The 22,966-nt window shown below is 40.5% G+C and overlaps 3 protein-coding genes across 3 annotated transcripts; all 3 read right to left on the bottom strand.

The window, feature by feature from the left end:
* Window positions 1-1,294: 1,294 nt before the first annotated feature.
* On the bottom strand, window positions 1,295-3,418 carry tnni1a (troponin I type 1a (skeletal, slow)). The gene is made up of 5 exons (XM_080030601.1): window positions 3,374-3,418; window positions 2,975-3,106; window positions 2,508-2,597; window positions 2,198-2,374; window positions 1,295-1,432 (listed from the first exon to the last, which is right to left on the bottom strand). Exons 1-5 carry the CDS (start codon window positions 3,380-3,382, stop codon window positions 1,325-1,327), a joined length of 516 nt encoding a protein of 171 aa, XP_079886727.1. The 5' UTR covers window positions 3,383-3,418; the 3' UTR covers window positions 1,295-1,324.
* Window positions 3,419-9,392: 5,974 nt separating this feature from the next.
* phlda3 (pleckstrin homology-like domain, family A, member 3) lies at window positions 9,393-11,932 on the bottom strand. The gene is made up of 2 exons (XM_080030600.1): window positions 11,286-11,932; window positions 9,393-10,102 (listed from the first exon to the last, which is right to left on the bottom strand). The coding sequence occupies exon 1, from the start codon at window positions 11,722-11,724 to the stop codon at window positions 11,290-11,292; it is 435 nt and encodes a 144-aa protein (XP_079886726.1). The 5' UTR covers window positions 11,725-11,932; the 3' UTR covers window positions 9,393-10,102; window positions 11,286-11,289.
* Window positions 11,933-14,190: 2,258 nt separating this feature from the next.
* LOC307252804 (cysteine and glycine-rich protein 1-like) lies at window positions 14,191-21,092 on the bottom strand. The gene is made up of 6 exons (XM_080030599.1): window positions 20,823-21,092; window positions 18,422-18,531; window positions 16,295-16,463; window positions 16,077-16,206; window positions 15,900-15,996; window positions 14,191-14,704 (listed from the first exon to the last, which is right to left on the bottom strand). Exons 2-6 carry the CDS (start codon window positions 18,528-18,530, stop codon window positions 14,628-14,630), a joined length of 582 nt encoding a protein of 193 aa, XP_079886725.1. The 5' UTR covers window position 18,531; window positions 20,823-21,092; the 3' UTR covers window positions 14,191-14,627.
* Window positions 21,093-22,966: the final 1,874 nt, after the last annotated feature.

The raw sequence follows: 22,966 nt of genomic DNA, 5'->3' as shown, positions 1-22,966 counted from the left end.
CCTTTATGTGTGTGTTTGAGCTTAAGGGGGCCTGCTTCACTCATATTTGGAGATGACTGGTATATAGCTTGTTCCATATAAGTTTATGGATCTCATTTGCGTGTCACTCCCTGGCCAAAGAAAGCAAGGCATCCACCAGCACTGTTTTTTTTTTGTCGCTGCGTCGTTCATATCACTCACTTTATTCACTGACACATGACTTCAGCAAGCTCTTTGCATCCACCTGGATAAGGCCATAATGATTAAAGGACCATCACCAAAGCACCTTTCAGAGAGTGCTTTATGAGCATGCAAAACAGACAGCAGCTAAATAACACCTTTACAACTGTGGACAGGATGGTGGACATTGAAAACTTGTAGACATTAGCATATCAACAGAAAAAAGTTCTGTTTTGCAGAAGTGCATCTGTGTGACCGCTACATTTATTTGAGTCTGAGTTTAGCTATACGCATGTTTATTTTACATTCCTCTAATATATAAAACAAGACAAATAATCGAAAGCCAAGCCAGAAGTTTTTGTGCAGCCATTTGTGAATGACCTCCAACACAGAGTGCAGCTGATGCTGACAAGGACGTATTTAGTTGGGTATGTGGTGGTAAACCAAAGTATTTGACCAATTTCAATTGACTATGATGCTAGACAAAAAGTCAGGGGATCACCAAACTGATGACAATTGTTCCTCCGTTGGATGTGAATGTGTGCAAATTTGAATGGTAATCCACAGTGAGATATTTCCGTCTGCACAACAGTGATATGCCCTTCAACAAACAGACATTTCATAGGGCACCAGCATGGCTTAAAACAGAAGAGGCTGTGCAGCTATAAATCATTAAATGTGTTGTTACATCTCTGACTGAACCAAATCACAATTGTTCCCTAGCTGGAGAGGACATTTCACGTTTGATTTAGTGCTTAGTCCTCTTGCATAATGAATTCACATTAATCATCTTAATTTATGTCGTGAAGCATTGGCGTCACATACTGCACACATTTACACAGGAAATAGCACAAACGGATTAGTTAAATGTTGTTTTATTGCTGCAGTTTGCATGTGAATCCAGCTAAACAAGTACACATGATTTTGTCAAATCATTTTGAGCATCAGCATCAACGAACAGCATACAGATCAGTTCTTAGGAAATTGTAGAAGAGCTTCCTGCAGTGTGGATACATCCCTTTACATCCATTGCAGGAGCATAACACAAGAATGGTAACATTGGACTGAAATACTGAAACTGCAAAAGACTGTAGGAAAAACAAAACAGATGGGGGAGAAGTGATGTGGCTCGCATGCCATGAACACCCACCATCCTTTTAGGGGATCACTGGGCAGGACCCTTTGCAGCATCATCAAACATCTTCTTCCTTCCCTCCATCCCTGACATGGCCTCCACATTCTTCCTCCAGTCACTGTCCTCTACTGGCCTCTTCTGCAAACAGGAACAGTGGATCGTGTGAGAGATGGTGTGAAAGAATGATAAAAAAGTCTTTGTTGTTTTTTAAGGAAACAGCAAAGGTTTAGATCGTAGGCTATTATCATTATTCTAAACCTTTCAGACCCAGGGAATCCCCTATGATAATTCTTTATAAGTGTACTAGTTTAACTGGTTTAAACCACCTAATATACTCATGGACACACAGATACACACAGGCACCTGCCACACACACACACACACAATCACTCACACACACACACACACTCACACACACACACACACACACACACACACACACACACACACACACACACACACACACACACACACACTGGCCGGTGAGCAGATCACAAAAGCGTGTCTTTTGTGTACAATGGGATCATTGTCTTGCAGCAGTGTATCTCATGGTGGCCGCCCTGTGCTGGCCTACTGCTCAGTATCTCAAACACACCCTTCACACACACACCCACACACACACACACACACACACACACACACACACACACACACACACACCCACACACACACACACACACACACACACACACACACACACACACACACACACACACACACACACACACACAAAGTTTACAGGTGTTTCATAAAACTTTAAGCACTGACATCCTGTGTGTGTCTGATACTTCACAGTAGCTAAACCTTGCAATCTCGCCCCTTAGGTACACATCTTACTTGGGCAGGTTTGGTGTGTTTTTGTGTGCACATTTGTATGCTTTTCCCCCCCACTGCTGCACACACCTTCTCAGTGTCCTCTTTCTTGACAGACTTGAGGTTGGCCCGGAGGTCCATGGAGACTTTGTGCTTGGAGCCCAGCAGCGAGCGAAGGATTGCGTCAGCGGACACACGAACGCGTCGCAGACTAGGCCTTTTGAATTTTCCCCTGAGGTCCAACACCTTGATATTCAGATCTTTAATCTGGAATTGAACGAAAACGACCATTGGTACTGCCGCATATGAAATATATGTCATATGAATAAGGATGGTTTACATTTACAGATCTGCCACATAGGACACGGAAATATGCTGAGAAAGAGAGAGTGTTGTATACCTCGCGTGTGTTCAGCATGACTTTGGCTTCAATGTCGTATCGCTCCTCATCCACTACATCTACCTTGGCATGGAGCTCTTTGACAAGTTCCTATACAGATACAGACATAAAAACACACAGTAAAAAAATATTTATTTTATGAAAGAGATCATTTGGAATGCATCTTACACCGACCTCATGAATTTAATTTACCTTTACCTGAATACCTTTAACTTGGGAGAAATGGCTAAATTAAATGTACGTTATTATGGGATGTTTATCCGTTTTTGTTTGAAAAGTGAAGGATGTTGTACAAGAGAGTCCTTTTTAGACTGGGCTTTTTCAACATGCCTGTGGTAGACTGGGATATTGCTTTGCTTCTGTAGAGGCCGTAATGGGTTTAAATTACAGAGAAGCCAGTGAGTTGAGGGAATCAATAAAGAGCGGGAACAACGTGGGAGAATTACGGGATTCCGAGGATGAGTTACCTGTAGCTGTGCGTGGCCCATGCTGCTGATGTGTAGAGGAGGAGCTCTCTCTGAAAGATACTTGTCTTTCTCTTCCTCTTTAACCAGGATCTCCTGTTCCAATTCCTCTTTGGCCTTTGCCACCATTAGACTCTGCACAAATAAGAGAATGTGATCAAGGATGCTGTTTCATTGCTCTGGTGTAGCACATCAGTGCATTAAGTTCACTTGTTTGTTTTTTTTACAAGCAAGGTGTCACTTAGAGTTCTCATGTTACAGACTGTAGATGTTTATTTTGTATATCTGTAGGATACAGTTGGCTACAGCTACTTAGAACGTGAACTCTGCTGTAACCCTGTGGTCAAATATGTGTATTACATTATAGTTTGGCAGAAGAATATGGTCCATCATCTGTCTTACCTTGAGCATCAGCTTCCTTGATGCTGAGATCTTTGGTTTCCTCTGGATGGAGAACACAAAAGGACATTGCCAACAAAACAAATCAAATGGTATGTCACTTGCAGCTTCAAATATCATCATCTGAATGGTTTAGCATTACGAAATACTTTCCCAATATTCAATGATAAAAAAAAGTCTTACCTCTTGCCTGTAAAAGAAAAATACACAATATGTAAGAAAGGAAAGAAGACATAAGGTAATTCCTTAACTAAGAGATATGTGTGTTGTGTTGGCTATGTGTTTGTGTGTGTGAATCTCTTATACTGTACAGTCTATGGTGTGAATGACTAAATGGTCCATTTAAGAAGTTGATCACTCACATATGTTCAGGCATCCTGCTAATGAGATATCTGGAGGAGAGACAGAAGAGATTAGAAACCCTCAAAACACAGCTGGTTACCACCACATGGTGAGTGTCTGAAAGCTAGTTAGCAAAGTTTAAACCGTTAGCTAAAAGTAGAGATATATGGAAATTGGAGAAAAGTGGAAATATTTAGCCAAAAGTATTGGATGGAATGTTAGAAAAGAAGGGTAAAAGTAAATGGATATACAGTATTTGCCACAAAATACATTTGATATTTTGTTAGAAGTTAAGACAAATTGTTTAAACATAAAGCTAAAATAAATTGACATAACAGTTCAAGCAATTAGCACATGGCCTATTGAATAAATGGTTTAAATTATTGGTTAAACTAACGTATAAACAGTATAACTTTAGGGAAATGAATAACTATGTGATATAGCTAACAGTAATAGAAACACGTGTTATCAGGGTAAAGTAATGGACTCAAAATGTTAGCTAGAAATACCAGATATGCAGAGCAACAGATGGGTGAATGTGTATGCGCCGACAATGACGGAGCAGGTAAAAATCCTTCCCAATGTCTGTTTTGATGGTTTTTATCATGTTTTATCACACCTACGGATCTGAGATGATGCTAGATAACTCCATGGATAACTCGCTGCTTGAAGACCGCAGTGCATTAATGTGGTGACATGGGGAAGAGGGAGGGGACTGCTAACTGCAGTCACTGACAGGAAGTTAGCTAAACTGACCATTCCGCTTACTGAACCATTAAAATGGCATAAGGTGACTATTGTGATTGAAGTCACTGAAACCCCGTTTCAGTTCCCGTTAGTATACCCCTCCTCTCCCATACTTAGCATATGCCCTTTTGCCCTTTAAAATCAACAAATGATTTACAGCATTCACCCCTTTTATTTCTTGCCAAATCTCAACCTTTCTGTTTTCGTCCCTCTCCCATTTTACTGGTTGGTCCCAGTCAAGAATGACAGCACCTAAGACATCCCAGCATGATGGGGTTACAAGCTGCTCCAGTGGATTAGGAAAATTCCAGACTGATAAACATCCATCGTCCATATCTCCTGTCTCTCATCCCCATCTTTCTCCTCAGGATTATCTCGGGAGAGGAATTTAGAGTGGCCCGTCTCCCCAAATAGACCAGGGGACATCTGAGAGACAGCTGTGGAGGTTGGCTGTGCTCTGGGGGTGCCCAGTCTGGATCAGGGCTTTACCGCCAGTAACTCATAGATGCGTTGGAGCCTATGTAGTGCAGCCAACATGGCAATTTAAAAAAATCGGAAAGTTCAAGTCATCCTAGGATTTGGGAACAAAGCTGCTTTGAAAACAGACTCAAACAGAGTCGTTGGAATTATTTCAATTGATCATCCTGCAGTGTCTGAGTGTTCTGGCTAATGTACCGCACTTGTGTTTTAGGAGCAGCCATAGCCCCAGGGATGAAACAAGGCAAAATTGAAGAATGACAATAAAACACTGAATAGCTCTTGCCATCTCTCCTTATATCCTTGTTTACTTGGAATGACTGTACATAGTAGACTACACAGATTCCCCTGAAAAACAAGGACTCAGCACTTTCTGATTGGGCCCCCCTATGGCTCAACGGTGGAGCATGTAGCATTTAAGGAATAGCTACATTTTTTCTTTTGCTTTTTGCCTCACTCTCCGGCTCAAGACAAGGCGACAAACCGCTCCTGTTACTGTGCATGCATTTTATATATATATGTAAATGGGCAAAGGGTGCTGGGAGCAAGTCAAAATATAACATTTACAACATCACTTAATGATCCTGTGGGCTTGTTAGGACTTTATTTATTTATTTAATAAGTTATGTTGCACGCTATATTTGTACACGTTATCTGATTTAAAAATGAAAAACTACTGGAAGGAAACAAGGAAGTGCCAGTGAAGGTAATGTATATTTGATTCTAAAATGGCAAAAAATAAAAAAAAATAAAAAAATATAGAGCACAACATAACGTGGTAAATAAACAAGTCCCAACAAGCACCTAGAAGTGTTAAGTGATGTTGTTTTGACTTGGTCACCAGTGTTTGAGCTAAGCTCACCTGGATGAGCGACCTTTGCCCATTTCTATATAAAAAATGCATGCACAGTTAGAGGAACAGTTTCTGTTGCCTTTTCTTGAGCAGGAGAGTGAGGCAAAAAATTCAACATTTTGAACTATTCGTTTAAGATAATTCATTGTTGTAACAGACCCTGGTCTGACTGGCCAAGGCCATTTTCTGCATTTCATCCCCTTCTCCCTCTACCCATTTCAACTTTATGCTTCAACTATCTGGTTAAAGGTCAAAAATATCTTTAAAAAATTAAAAAATATTGTTTTATTAAGTTTACAAGGCAAATTTTTTCAACAAATAAATGGTTGTACCAGGCACATCTATTCACACAGTCATCCATTCATTTGTGACCAATACATGCACAGAAGGAAGAAGACATAAGCCTACCGCTACACCTGAAAGGCTTTACAGACCACACCATGAAGGGACCTTACCAGTGTCTGAAGCAGCAGATACAGTGGGATGCGAGGCAGGATGGACAGATCGGAGATGCGATGAACGATTTGGTTTCCCTCTATTTAACGGAACCCCCCATTGTCTCGCTCTCTGTTTCTCTTTTGTTAGTGGAGGCTATTATTAGCCAACCCCATCTCTCTCACTGCCTAATCTACCTCTGTCCATTAGTCTCAAGCAGATTCACCAGGGGCCAGCCGTTGGAGCCTGGAGCTTTGGTACTTGCACGACACAGGAGGATGAAGGCAACTCAGATGATGAACTGCAGGCAGGTGTTTTAATTATACTGTTCAATGAGTGTCTTGAAGTTCCCATGAAACTAAATAAAAATGGCAGTAAAAAGCTGATGCCCCTAAGTATTGTGTTGAAAGTGGTGAAAGAAAGAGAGAGTGACAACAACTGTGCTGTGAAATGACAGGAGTCCTCCTTTTTTCATAGAACAATTTTAGCAACGCTAGAGGCATGGCTCTATGGAGTTTTGTCCAGACTTAAAACTCTCAACAACTATTACCATGGAACTTCTTATAGACAATTGTGATCCCCAGTAGATGAATCCCAACGTCTTTGGTAATCTCACTACTTTTTTCTGGCATCACATTGAGGTTTACATTTTTGAAATACATGGAGATCTAATAAATGGATTGCAGTAAATTGTACAGTTGTACAGTTCAGTTGTATCATGATTTTTATGATCACCTGGTATTTCCTCTAGGGTCAGCATGACTTTGTCTATTGTAGTTTTGAGTGAATGACACAACATTTATGTTCCCCACATGTTGAATTGTCATCACTCTGATCACTGACTTCCTCAATATGTTTGATTCTTGTCCTCCATCAGCTGTTTGCTTTAAGTTAGGTGCTAATTAGCAATTGTTAGCATGCTAACATACCAAACGTAGTTGATTAACATAGCAAACATTGTACTTTCTAAACATGAGCATCTCAACATGCCATGAGAGCATGTTGGAATGCTTTCATTAGCATGTAGCTTAAAGCATTGCTGTGCCCAAGTAGATTCACAGTCACTGGCATGGCAGTAGATAGACTCTTAGTCGTGTTTACCCAAACATCAAGGGAAGATAAAATTGCCAGACATGCTTGAAGGGAGGTCCGTAAGAAATGGTTGCCCATGATAAAAAAAAACTAGAAAGACCCTCTTAATTAAACTTCAAGGTGCCTTCTGTAAACCCAACACCAGAATACAGAGTTTGCACTTTCTAATAGCCTACAATACTGACTCACCTGTAGACACAACTAAATTACAATAATGAAGTTTTCTGATTCTGCAACAGGTCTGATTCCATCAGGAATACTTGTAAACATAGGGGTAGAACAGAGCTCAATGCTGAATTATAATGACTTGAGAAACATGCAACATTCTCATCTGTTTAATCTGAGAGTCAAATTCATAAATGTAACATTTAAAAGAATTAGTTGAATATTTCAGTATTTGAATTTATATTGTCAAAAAGGTTGATGAGATCTTAAAATCCAAGAATGAATATAACTGTATTGGGATAACTTGTGGCACTGTGCCAAAAGGTAATTTGTCACCACCTTGAATCAGCAGGTAGTCGTAGAATGATCAATGATATTGTACCATCGAGGCTGTGACTAAACCACTATATGATGCCATGTTACCAATGTTTATGTCATGCACGTGTTGACAAGACACTTATTATTTTTGTTCGCTTTATTAATTTCACTTCTGCTGGATTCAAGTTCTCAATACTGTAAAAAAATAGTTTTCTCTTATTTCCCACCAATAAATTCCAGTAACTTTTGGGAGAGAGAAAAAGACGGTATGACGTATTTCATCCAGTGATATGGTAATTCAGGTTTACACAGTGTGTAAAAAAGTTGGGAGGAGGTAGTGTGATGTTAAATGATAATAATCAAAAAACAAAGAGGAGCCTGCACTACATGAAGACTTGTCAAAACCTTTGATTTGCAAACCACAAGGAAGCATCAAAGTCACACACTGAGTACATACGTATACAGTACATACTTAGCAGTAATTTGGTCTGGCTGTGCAAGACTACACACTGAATGGAGAATTAATTTAACAGGAGAGAGACAGACCTCTAGTGGTTTAACATTCACACTGCAGACAGTGGTTCCATTTGGTAAAGCCAGAGGTTTATGAAATTGCAGGCCACTGTGTATGAGTGTTCGTCTGCGGAGAAAACCAGACACCCTGGACAGAGGTTATGGTGTTTAGACAGGGCATTCCACCGAGAAGTGTGAGCACACACACAATCTGAAGAGACTTTTGGAATGTTTTGTACATAACCACACACTTAACCACAACCAAACTGTTTAGACCAACGATCCATCATTGGGTGTCTCTGTTCCTTGCAGCGTTACTGGTCCCTTGCTGACTCATGCGGTGTGGCTATAGATTTGGGATTTTCCACAGTAACGGGAGAGGTCGCTACACAATCAACCCTTTATTCTTGACCTGCGCTGACACACAGAATGCTATATTCTCCACACACACACACACACACACACACACACACACACACACACACACACACACACACACACACACACACACACACGCACACAAAATGCTTGAATGAACAATATATGCTCTCTAACGAGAGTCTCCTGATGGTGAGACCGTGCTGAATTTCATGCTGGGTGTGCACATAAGCTTATAGGTGATTGTGTGTGGGTGGATGTTTGTGTGCACACCCCTCAGGCTCACTGTGTCTCTCATTAGTCCTCCACAACACTCAGAACAAAACGTGTCCTGGCTCCAGAATACAGGCAAGACCAGGAGAGCAACACCACAGTGTGTGTGTGTGTGTGTGTGTGTGTGTGTGTGTGTGTTTACTCTGGGGTGTGTGCATTTTCCAGAGGCTATAACAGCAAGGTTACAACACAACTGGAAACACACAAGCTAAGCATATTAATGGTTTAAACCAAAAATAAATAAAAAAGCAGCTGACTGTTTAACTCAAGGAGACATTATACAGTATGTCCCAGTGTAGAGAACTGCAGAATTATACAAAAATATAAACTGAAGTGAAACAAGTCATGACTAAATTCACTGTTTCTGTCCTTTTATTTATTCTGTTCTGTTCTTTCTTATGATATTCTAATGTTTCTGTATGCCTGTCTTCTTATTGGATATAGCTTCTGCTTTATTTTTCATTGTTAATCAAAGTGCTCAGAAAGGTGCTATATAAATAAATCAATGTAAATGTAATATAAGTGACTACTGACAAAAATGTATTGCATCTTTTTAAGACTGTAATACTGTACAAGGTTTCAGCAAATATATATTACAATGTGCAATGATTATGAGCAAAACTATCATTATTCATGTTCAGCTTTAGAAAAAAACATGCAGGTATATGTTCAGTCTGTAACAAAAGCTGTCAGCTCCAGTCGAACAGCGACGGGTTTTCATCAAAAGCGAGGCTTAAGAAACACAAAAACAAGTGACTCCTGTTTCGGCAACATTAGAAAACGTAGGGAAATGATGCCCAAAATGGATTTTGTGAAACATCAAGGCACAAGGTGTAAACAGTGTCCAGGCTTTCCTGAATGCAGCGTTCTCTGCAGTGAGTTCATGACAGAGAAACACTTTCATCAATGCTTACAGCGTAGCAGATTCTTAGGCTTTGTATGGCGGTGTGAGTAAGCTCATGTTGGAAGATGAAAGGAGTGTCTGTGACACTTGTTCTCAGTCCTTTAATCCATATTCGCTGACGGCCGTCCTGAAAATACCGTCATGCCATGCCCCACAGAATCAAGACGGGGGATCTGGCGTCCTCTACCCTTTATCCACTCTGATTGGTTCAATTCACTCCCAAGACGAACAAAGGCTGGAAAAGGAAAATAAGATTTTTGATGGTCACTTTATATATTTGACATTGTGGCAGCTGATGATGTTCTATAAATTGCATTTGTTTAATGGGATATATTATGCTGTTACCCCGGCTACTAAGTTAATTTGGGCATTTGACTACTGCAGATCTCTTAAAGAAGCATCGCTGTGGATACCTGGACTGTGAGCTCATAGTTCACACTTACACACTCAGTTCATGAACATTTGAGATGTCGGTGACCACCAGTGTCAGTAAATAACACAGTGGTTATAGATTGTGTCTTAAATGTGGAAATGCTTTGGTCAGCCTCAAATGTGCAAGTGTCTTTACACTGTAGGCCTAAGTGAAATAGGCCTACATATGAAAAGGCTGTGTGTGTGTGTGTGTGTGTGTGTGTGTGTGTGTGTGTGTGTGTGTGTGTGTGTGTGTGTGTGTGTGTGTGTGTGTGTGTGTGTGTTTAAAAATACTTAGCTGCCTAGTGAGGGAGGGGCAGAAGGCAGATGTTATTTTGGAAGCTCAAATTGCGTCATAATAATGTCCTCAAGTGAGAGTGGGTTGAAGAAGACATGTTGACGTGGAGGCCAATGACCATAGTAAGGAACAAACTGACATGACTTTGACTCCACAGTGGAACATCCAAACACTGAAGTGATACTTGTAAATAACCTTTAATGCGTGCTTAGCTTGAGACTTGCTCCTCAGCAATGTGCCACCTCAATCATCAAGTCTGGATGTTTCATTCCATCCAATAACTGCACATGCTTGATATTATGAGCCCCCTTCAACCTCACGAGTGGGGACTCATGGGTCTTTTGTGGAACCACTTGCTGGGAGGAAAAATGGCAGCAGCAGTTCATGGCCTCTTTACCGTTGAGGTGTTTAAAGTGATTATTTGGGTTTCACTTTCAATTTCAGAGATAGTCAGTACTGGGGATGAACATAGGGTATTCCAGCTGGCCTATACGAGACGCTATAACGCTGTCCCCCAAACCCTAAATAGGCCTAAATAGGCTAGGCTACATAGCCAACATTTCTTTTTAAGCCACTGTACAATGTCAACAAAGGATTCTGATTCTGAAGTAAACAGGCAGAAGAGTCTTCTCAAAACCTTTACAGATTTTGATGACAGCACTCACTCAGTGTAGGCCTTTTTCAACTCCACATGAGTAATATTACCTACCATTTCAGAGCTCCTCATCCTCCCCAGTGCTGCCCAGGTGTGTCGTGGACAGGTGCCTGTTCCGTCCAGTCTGCACGGCCTGCAGGTTCTTATAACGCACCAGTGCCAAAGCGATCTCCGCGTTCCACGCCGTGCCTTCCTGCTGACACCGAAAGTCAATCTCCTTCCCCGTCGCCATGACCACGGTGAAGTACACCATCCCTCTCTTGTACTCCACGCAGTCCACCGTGGCCATGCGCTCAAAGCGGAGCTCCTTCGCTTTATTGGAGCTCCATGCCGAGCTCGGAGCATCAGCACCGGAGCCACCTCCGCCTTTGCAGCTGTGCAGACGCAGCCCTTCCTCGGTGAGCACGCAGCGCTTCTTCTTCCACAGCTGGAGGAGCCCGCTGCTGCGCTTCTCCAACACCCCGTCTCTCATCACTTTGACCGGGAGAGACATCGTGTCACGCTGAGCCCAAGACCTCAGACAGAGCGGGAACTTAGAAAGTCTTCAGCAGCACACAGTGGTAACATTAGTAATAACTGCTAATAATAGCCAATTACAAAAACTATCACATAGTCACACGTCCAATTCGCGAAATGACAGCACGCCGAGGAGGTTGGTAGGCTGGTCTGCCTGGATATGTTTGAACATGCCCGGCTCCTCTGTGGACCTTCTCCCTCTCCAACTGGCACCCCGCCTACTCCCGGTGACGGCAGGAGGAGATCCGGAGTGGTTATGAGATTCTCTGCTTGTATGTGTGTGTGTGTGTGTGTGTGTGTGTGTGTGTGTGTGTGTGTGTGTGTGTGTGTGTGTGTGTGTGCGCGCGCGTGCGTGCACATTTACAGTTGGATTAGAGCCTTCTTTGTGATGTTTTTTTGTCAACAACAGGATTAGGCTACAGGTAGGTGGGTTTAGCCAACTCCCACTCAAGCCACACAGCTATCTAAAAAATATATAAAAAAAAAGTTAGTTAAATCACATAAAGCTGGCCATAAAGTTGATTTAAAAAAATGTTTACGACAAGCTGCTTTCTCTTGTCTGGCTTTGAGAGCTGGAATGTCAGTGGGAGGAAATTGGGTGGATGAAGAAGTCAAATGTTGTCATGTTTGAGTCTGAGAGAAAACATAGGCGCTAGAGAGAAATGTTTTTGTTGAACAGATGTTTTGGAAACTATTAGTCAAGTTTATTTCCAAGGAAGTGCTTGCTTGGGCAATTAAGTTGGAAACCTCACATAAAACATGTTAAATCTAAACTGTCACGAAGCATCTCAGTCCTGGGTAAAGCAAAGCATATATTGGATCACAAATCATTGCATACTCTTTACTGCTCAATGATCTTACCTTATTTAAATTACTGTGTGGAGGTCTGGGGGACCACTTACAAAAGCTCACTGCAACCACTAGTCACACTTCAAAAACGAGCCATAAGAATAATCAATAAAGCTGGATATTATGATCACACCAACCTCCTCTTTTCATATTCCCGTATCATAAAGTTCAATGACCTGGTTGAATATCAAGTTGCACAAATCATGTTCAAAGCTAGAAATAAACTGCTACCAGGTAACATACAAAAACTTTTCTTTGACCGAGAGGGGGGTTACAATTTGAGGCAACAGTTAAACTTTAAGACACTGGCGGTACGCACGACTTTAAAGTGTCATTGCATCTCAATTGGGGGTGTGAAACTGTGGAATGGGATGAGCACGGAGCTAAAGCAATGTCCAGACATGATCCAGTTTAAAAAAAGGTTCAAAGCAATGATTTTCATAAGGTACAGGGATGAGGGTGTGAAGTAAGAGGGTAATTATAATTATATGGATACTGATTGTATAGATATGTATGTATATATGAATATATTGATTGTTTATAAATATAAATATAGATATATGCATTATATAAATATATAAAATATAAAAAATGTATAGTATATTAAGTTGTATGTAATTGGCAAATATAGTATCGCCAATAGTACAGAGAATATAGATAAGAGAAGCGAATATAATTGTTGTTTTTGTTTTATTTTATTTTATTTTTTATTTTTATTTTATTTTTTTTATTTAATAAATATTTTGATTTTTAATTTTTTTTAAGGAAAGGGGTAGGATTAAATAAGTGTATACTTCTTCCTGCTCCTTTTCAGGCATATTTATTGTATTTCCATGCTTTTCATTTTGTTTTGTATGTGGATGTCTGAAATAAACTAAATCAAATCAAAAAAAATCAAAAGTTCTGATAGCCCATTTTACTTTTTACATTTTAAATTGTAGGCTCAACAACATTTAGCTATTTGAAACCAATGTAATGCAATGATTAGAGTAAAATGAATTGGGGGAAACTACATTTCCATGACAAACTTCAATTCAAAGCCGTGCTGGTTCCTCTGAGGTTTTACTTGACTGTAGCCTACAGTGTATAGTATACTAATTGACCTATATTGATTATTAGGCCTATTGCATTTTTAAAAAGCCTTGTTGACATTCCTCACATCCTTGTTGGTAACATAGCTCTATGTGACAGATGAGCTTTGTGGGTGGAGTGGACGGTGTGATTCCCCCAACTTAACAACATTTTATCGTCTCAGCTTTGTCATGTGTCACTGCAATGTTATGACAGGAATGGATAGAATGAACATGTGTCATTTCTTGAAACCTAAACACTGCACGTCACTTTCTCCCTACCCCACACACACACACACACACACACACACACACACACACACACACACACACACACACACACACACACACACACACACACACACACACACACACACACACACACACACACACACACACACACACACACACACACACACACACACACACACACACACACACACACACACACACACACACACACACACTCTTTCGGTAGGTTACATGTAACTTTTGGCACCAATTAGGAAAAACTGTCAATAAAATACTTATATTTCCATTTTTATTAATTAACATGCAGTTTAGAAAGCACAACATATATCATATAAAAAGCAGTATTTATTACATAAACAGCCTCACAATAAGAAGAGGATGATCAAATTCCGTAAGAGCAGATAGTGCAAAAAGTGTATGTTTCCTATTTGCATAGGCCTAGGGTCTATGTGAAAATAATCTATCGAAGTCATTTTCCATCGGATTTTGCAATGAAAAAGCCATTGGATTTCTAGCACTGAAGCCGATATTATTTTATTCACTGTAACATTTATAAATACAGCTTTTTATTGAAATACAGCTTTTTATTTAGGCGTAACCCATGGACAAAAAAAAAGTCCTAACCTAATATGTGCATGTTTACTGGCAGCAGTCTGCCCCCTTCCGGTTGGAAGACAGCTGTGCAGCCTTGTGGAAAGCCCGGAGATGTCTACTCTGTGTGCGCAAGCGCCCCGGCTCCAATTCCGTACCCAAATCCCTTGGGACCAAAGTGCTTGCCATAACAGCCTGTAGGAAAGAAAGGTAACGTCAAACACTCTGTCCTATGGTATTACTATCACATCCTTTAGATAAAACACTGAAAACATGTTTACTGTTGTAGGCCTACCGCATTGATTTAGGCCTAGGCTATGCTTTCTCCCCTAACAGAAAACATTGTTCAGATAAACATAGTTGGTAGGCTACATGTGGAAAAATAAGGGTCATGTCCTTATTATTCCTATGTTAATGACACCGACAGGCAACGTGCGGCGAAAGTAACAGCAGCCATGGACATATTAGGCCTATTAAAAGGGCAAAGCTGGATTTAAAAGTTGATTTTGACCCCTTGCGGCCATTTTGTCTTTAAGTAAACAGTAAGACTTAGACCAGTAAGACCACAAACATTTTTATGAAAATACAAGTAGCCTAGGCTATAACTTGCTGCTGGATAAAATGTTCAATAATATTAATAATTGTGAGGACAGATGGGCTAACGTTAGCAAGCTGTGGGAGCTAAGTTAAAACTATTTTGTAATGTGCAGCAAACATCATGGCCTAGCCTATTAATTTTATCTTTTTTCCCACAGTAGGCCTATTTGTAAAATATATCAAATGTATCTCTTACAACTTAATTTGACCTATATTAGGTTATTTGAGGAAAGGCCCCAATGGCATAGTGTACTAGGCCACTATGTTGAAGATGGCTGAAAGGCAGCTCAATGGATCCACATAGTTCATCCTGTCTGGAGTCAGCCATGGATTTACCACTCTTGACCAGAATTGCAAACAGGTCTGGCACAAGATTACTTTACGGTTACTGTATCACTGCTAATGACTATCTTATTAATTGCAACATACATATAGGCCTCTTAACCACAAAATAAATCTGTGTCAGAGTGAACTTAAATATTGAAAATAAATTCTATACAATTCTGAAACTAAAAGTTACTTCATCTTCAGTGTTAAACTGACACTTGCTCAAACTGACACTTGCTCAACAGTGCTAGTCAACAAAACAAAAACATATTAAAGGTGTGGTACAGTTGTTTGGCTTAGCAGATGTTTATTGAGCCACATTTGCAGGTTTTGTTGCTATTGTGACAACTAGGCATGATAGGGTTCTTATCTTTAACAGGTTACATTTGTGTTGAAGAATGCTGTTGCATTACAGTTTTGTTGTTTGAGCTCATTCTTGTGTGGGAAAGGAAGACAGTAGTTCTACCTTTGCAATAGATTTCTCCATCCTTGTCAGCTTGTGTCGTTGACTCAAGGCTCTTCCCACATGTGGCACAGGTGAAACATCCAGTCTTATGCCATGCCTGTAAATCAATAACTTTAAAAAGGGGTCCGTTTGTATTAAGCGTACACATCCTGTGACTGTTATTTTTTTTAAACTTACGCTCCCAGCTCCAATCACTTTCTCAGCAGCGTATACGGCCTTGCCACAGCGAGGGCACTTTTCTGAACCTCCAAACTTCTGAGCCAGCTTTGACGGGTTTGCGTTGGTGGTAGGGCGATGAGAAGCAGGTCTGATGGGGAGAGAAAGAGAAAAAGCATTGATAAATGCCTTTTTAAAAAAGGGATCTAAGCAGTGCATGTGTGTTGTGTTTTCCTCACTCTTCATGTTTAATGCCCAGAGACTCTCCAGTGTCCATGCTGAGGGTCCCCGCTCCCTGGCCGTAGCCATAGCCCTTCGGCCCGTACTTCTTGCCATGGCAGCTCTTGCAGTAAATTTCCTCATTATGAACGGCGACAGATGTGCTGTCCAAGCTCTTCCTACACACCACTGCAAAAACAGAAACAAACACACACGCATACAATATCGTCATGTCTTTCATGTGTTTGGATAGGCCCCTAACTTGTTTCCTTTTATGGAACGCTTCTATTGAAAAGCAAATGTTCTCATCTAAATTCCATCACAGGAATGTTTAGATAACTCAGGAAAATAAATAAATAACTCCCCTAAATCTACATATTTTTCAAGTGGAAGCAGTTAAAGACTTGTGTGTTATACATTTCCTTTAATAGTAATAATGTTTTACAGTTATAATTAGGGATGTGAACAATGTGTCGATTCTCGGCTCGATTTTCGACACGTGCTCAAGACGACTCGAAAAATAGAAATCGATAAATCGGGTGTTTCACTTTATTAGATGTTTTGGGCACATGGGAGACGTCCGTCATGCGAGTTCACGAGTGGTCGCGAGCGCGCGCTGCAGGTCCGGTGTGTGTGGGTCAACAGTGCAGTGCAACATATGCAGCATAAAGTTAAATTAACATCACGGTCGTAGACGAATATTAAAACGTTATGCTTTATATGTTGCACTGCACTGTTGACCCGGGCCACACCAGATGTAAATCACCTTCACTCAAAGCCTCCGCCCGAGCAAAGCAGCGAGTAGCGCTGTGACGGTGACTATCACCGGGAGACCTCGCAAGGCGCCGTGCAGAAAAACTCTGTGGTTTGATGGATAACATGATAACGTCAACGGGAACGGCTTCCGCGATCTGTTTTTATGTACACAGATCCATGTCTGCAAGCTGACAGCGCGACTGAAGGGACTGTACAGTGAGCCGTCTCCCTAGTTTCTGTTTTCAGCCGAGTAAGTTACATTCACCTCCGACGCATGGACAGCGTTTTTAAAATTAAAGCCTCTCTTTATTATCAAAAAGGCTTTGATGCAGATGAAGTCTGAACACACAGCGAGCGACAGCAGTGTTTTTTTAAAGGAACAGTTTATCAGCACCACAACTACGTGCTGCCGCAAAAAAAGGCACACTGTCTTTTTTTTCTTTTTTTTTAATGGCACAGTAAATCGATCGATTTGTCGATTCATGCCTCCGACACGTCGACACGCAAACAATGAGTCGTTTAACATCCCTAGTTATAATGCAAGTTTATGATATTCAAGTTTAAGGGAAAAAAAATAACCTCAACATAGGAATATTTTTTAATCCAACTTGTAAGTAAATGTCTAGTGTCAGCCTGTGAGAATCAATAGAATGAGGATCTGTCACTAATGTTTACATTTTATTCAGGAAATTGAAAATTCAAATTTTAATGCCAACAAGTATTATAGCATGTGAAAAGTAACAACACTATCTTGGATTTTTTCTTCTTCTTGCATTTCAGTTTGTTATTTACGTAAATCTATGAGGCATACTATGCTAGCTTGGGTGAACCCAACCGACTCTGCTGGCGATTTGATGTCGCCCTGCAGACTCGTCTGGACCCAACCACTGTTTGGCCCTGTTAACTTCCTCCAAATCTTTTGGCACCAATCACAAACCTGCCTTCTCCCAAGGAGCGCTAGAGGCGGGTTTAACGCGATGACACACCCCGCTGTTATTGGCTGGGGGTTTAACAGCCTCCCACTGCTCAATTGGTTGACGCAAAAGAAACCATAACAAAGCAAAATACGGCCAGAGGAAGTGGACTGTGCAGATAAACACACCACCACATTTTCTAGTGAGGCAGAAGTGATCAGAGAGGGATAATTATTATGGAACTATACCTTTGTTATATATATATATATATATATATATATATATATATATATATATATATATATATATATATATATATATATATATATATATATATATATATATATACACTGCATAGTATGCCTTAGTCAGTATTACTTGTGACAGTATTGTTACTGTACAGTCAGTATTGTTATGACGAGGGTCAGAAGTGGAGCGTTTTCCACAATCACCGGAAGCAGCAAAGAGTTTACTCACTGCACAGGAAGCAGGACTTGTGGAAGCTCTGGCCATCACAGAGAACCTCCTCTGCAAAGTAAACCGTCTTCTGACAGCGGCCACACTTGTTTCCTCCTCCTAATGGCATCCTGTAGTAATGCATGCAGCATGAAGTTAAACACACATTATGATCATTAATTGTCTATGAAAAGATACAGCTACTGAACAAAGATCCAACGACAATAATCTTCTGTATTTCAGTAAGAATAGCTAGCAGTGAATCAGATGGTAGAATGGAGTGAAATATGGAAAGAGACTGGTTTAAATAATTTATTCTGCAGGGCATACAGTTCAAATAAATGTTCTTGAACTGGTTTAGAGTCCTCTCTTTATAGTGTGGAACTAAGTCCCAAATAGAAAACCAAATGGATCATGGAACCAATAAATTCCTTCACAGAACCATAAAGCGAACACACAAGGATTTTTTGTAATAAGAAACTCATTTAAACTATCTTTGGTTGCCTGTAATTGTAATGTCAACTCAGACCCAGGGACTGTTATTTCACTCCTGCCAGTTCTCTGTGCTTTTAGAAAATGACCAGCAAGCCAGCAGTGGAAAAATACAAGAAGAATTATTTTACTTTTTTCTTTTTTGTTAATTGTCCAGCCAGCCAGTGTGGGAGTGATGTTAAAAAATGTGAAGTGTGTTTTAAAGTGTGGTGTGACCCTGGTATTCTGCCCGTTTCCTCCCTGTGTGTTTCCCAGCATGACCCTCCCAGCCCATTCTTGCATATCCACATCCACATTCCTGACATTCGTGTAAACCCTCCCACCTCAGTCCCAGCCTCTCACTCACTAAATCACCAGGGTCATTCTGCATTATATTTTGCAGACTGTGACTATATTATCTTAGTTGTGTTTTCTGTTAGGCAGGTGATTTGTTGGAAGTAACAGCCTCAAGTCTACCTGGGTTACCGTTTCTTTCAGAGCACACCCACTTTGAAAGTGTTAGGACATACATTTCTTATCGCCCTTGAACACACTTTCCGGTAATTTGTCAGTTTGTTTTTAAAATAAATATACAGTCTGTCATGATACTGGGACTCACCCATAGGCACTTGGTCATACAAAATGGTCTCTCTCTTTCTTAAAAAGTAAATACAACTCCCCAAACTTAAACATAACTTCTTAACTGCTGACACCAGATTAGTACTTAATGTGAATATGAGCTCATTGTATGAAAATAAATCATAGTTCTGAATGATCATGTAATGGGTGGGGCGGATTATGTCTGGCTGCTACAGCAATTTATGTCATGGTTTTTGCTTGATCATTGAGTCTCATGGCCATGTGATAAACAATACAATTAAGACCTATTACACAACCACACAAGTCTAATGTGAGTGAGGTTCAGGGAAACAGTGCTAAAGCAGAAGAAGTATAGGATGTGAAACAGAGTAAATTGAAAGGGCCTTGATTATTTCATTTCTACAAAAACTGGTATTTTCTGGATTATTTTCTGTAAAAGCTTGCAGTTTTTCCTGGTAGAAAAATTTAAATTCAAGGGTTTCACAGCAACCCAACTCGGAAAATATGACTTGAAGTGGTACGTCAGAAGTCTCAAATAACTGTCCAACTCTTTCATGTCGTTCTACAGTCATTTTGGAGACAAGACAACCATGAAAAAGACGGTGGAAGCTTGAGCAAGAGCTGAGTGTCATTACGTGAAGATGTCTCCAACTCCCCAAAACAACAGGTGAGGAACATGCAAAAAAACATTTTAGTCAAGTTAGTCAATATGTATTTAGATAAGCACAGATAATGGCTGCTCTGACATGTTAATGCAAGTCAACTCATACAACTGTTATGTAATGTTGGCACGGCTGACTTCAGTCAATCTGACCACAGCTGGATGTGAACGGAGAAACTAGATGGTAACTAACGGAGAGTATTCTCACTGTTAGAAAACACGGTTAATGACAGTGGTCTTTTAGTACGTCCTCTTTACTCGTCCCAGTAAGAGTTCAACTTTAAGGCAAATTGTTCTTTAAGATGAATTCTGGTTCATGTTGACATGCAAGTTTAGACATGTGGGAACACAGACAGTTGTACAGGAATGCTAAAGTAAAACAACTTCTACACTTTGTTGTTGCCGAAACCAGAGTGCATAAAGATCTCTGCGTAGTCTAGGCTATTTGTGGTACGTAAATGTTCAACATTGTGCTACTGTTTGCACGTTGTACACAATCTACATTGTGCTCTTTGTAATTTTTAAGGTATGTAAACTGTTTGAACACATGCCTGACCTGCAGCAGAGTTTGACAGAAAATGTGTGTACTTGTGGCAGTCTGTATTTTTCCTATCATGCACAAAGGAAATAAGATAAAGTTAGAAGTAACCAAAAAGCAGGAAGCTGAAGCAGTATGCTAGCATAACTCACCTGCAGAGACTAGTTGTTGTCAGTCACTGTTGACGGAAAGGCTGAGTTTTGACTCCCTGATCGGAGTAGCGTCAGAACAGCACTGGGTTGTGTTCAGGAAACCAGCAGTCCACAGTTTGGTGGAGACCTTGCACTTGTTTTCTTCAAGAGAAAGGTAGCTTGTCTTACTAACCCAAGAGTAAGACTATGTCCTGGTAAGTCCAGTGATAGAAATAAACTCAGACAGAGTTGTTTTGCCTCTCCACTGTTCCAGATGTGCTGAATAGGAGGAGCTTCTGTCTCTGCTGATTCAGTAGGCAAACCTTAGTGTGTGTATAGAGAGAGAGAGAGAGAGAGAGAGAGAGAGAGAGCGAGAGCGAGAGAGAGAGAGATTGAAGGGGAAGGAAGTTGAGCTAGAAACGGTTTGTCCTTTCACACTAGAAATGTGTTATACCCAGGCTGTGAGGACACAAGATTTCAGCCCTGTGAGGGCACAAAATCTTTCGCCTCTGAGAAGGGTGACTGATTCACTCACTGCAATCAGGTGTGTGTGGCACTGATTGACTAATTGAGCCCAGGTGTGAAGAGGTTATACATGCCCTGAGACCCCAGTGCTCTGTGCTGCTCATTGTCTGACCTTCAGAGGTAGTGAGAGGTTGTCCCCGAGTGCTCTCTGTGTTAAGTGTTGCAAAGTCAACTGTTTTACTTGTGTATCCTTTCAAAATATAATGTCCTGATTAAATGACCTGGAGAGAAATGAACACTGCATTGTGGTGAAACACCAAGAATAAGATTGTTTGCAGAGGTATTGGGAGGATATTTTGTTGCTGTCATAGTGTATACATTATAATAACCTTCCAGCTGACTGCATCAAGATTCAGTTTGTCAGTTTGAATAGCCAAATGGTAAATCAGCTGTTTCCCCTCTTACATAGTAAATGGTACACCATCTCAAAGTAATTCCAGCTCTTGTACTTTATTACCACAGCCTTAAAGGACCTTTAGACCCAGTCGGTAAAGGTCACTCAGATATGCTTAATGGATGAGAAAGAATGAATAGAAATGAATAGAGAAGCTGCTTGGTAATGGCATTAGAGAAGGCAGAGTGAATGAAGAGCATTCAGCTCCACAATGATCGACCTCTGCTACCATCATGTGGTTATTATGGGTACTGACCACCTGTAGAAAAGTCAGAAGGCCAACATACAAATTTATATTAGTACTGTGCAGAAAGGGTTACACAGTATACCTGTTTTGTGTTGTAGATAAGGGAGTCATCAATAAAAAAGTGCAAAATGATGGAAGTCATATAGGCAGCCATTGTGGTTGTCTCTCCTTATGCACACATACAGTATATACACACAGGAAAGCTGTTGCCAATTCATCAAGGAGAAGTGAAAATCATGAGGTGCAAGAGATGTCAAAATGTGTTAGGGAAACAAAAATGTTTATTTTACATATTCTAAAAGTCACACAAAAAACATTGTCAAGTTTCACATATTGGATCTACAGTACATACATTTGAAGTCAACTTTATTCCCCTTCAGACACAGCCAAAACCGCTGTAACTGGTTGATATGCAGGCACACAAATCATGATGAAATGTGTTGTATGTTGTGTAATGCCTCGGCAGCCTCAGCTTCTCAAAACATGTCGAAGCCGTCGGAAGTGTGGCATCTACTATTTCCACTTGCATCTCTGTGGCTGGCAGCTCCCATCCTATCCAGAACTTAACCAGGCTTTTTAGCTGAGCTGGAGACGCTGTGTTAAAAAGAGCAGCTAGTCAGACAACAGTCTGCCTAAAGAGCGGCTTAAAAACAATCTAAAAATGGTAATAAAACTAATACATACCATTTTCAATAAACATTTTCAAGTAGCCAGATACTCGACCTATATCCGTTACATCGCACTCGCCTTCGTCTGTGACCATGTAGCTGTCGAAGATGAGAGTTATAGCTGATGGCCATTTGATGCAATCCAAGATCATCTGAAATCACATGTAACTCAAACTGCATTTAAATACTCTTTGATCCACATTTTGGTGCAACAGTGCCAAGGGAATGTATCTCAACTCCTTGACAATTATTTTCTATGGAACATTTGTGAAGGATACATTTTTTGTGAAGGAAACCCCCCCCCCCAAAAAAATACAATCATACTGTAAAT

The sequence above is a fragment of the Ammodytes marinus genome (assembly GCF_949987685.1).
Source record: "Ammodytes marinus genome assembly, chromosome: 7".
In the NCBI taxonomy this organism is placed as follows: Eukaryota; Metazoa; Chordata; class Actinopteri; order Uranoscopiformes; family Ammodytidae; genus Ammodytes; species Ammodytes marinus.
The sequence above is the reverse complement of the archived record's forward strand: the minus strand, read 5'-3'. Positions and strand labels throughout refer to the sequence as shown.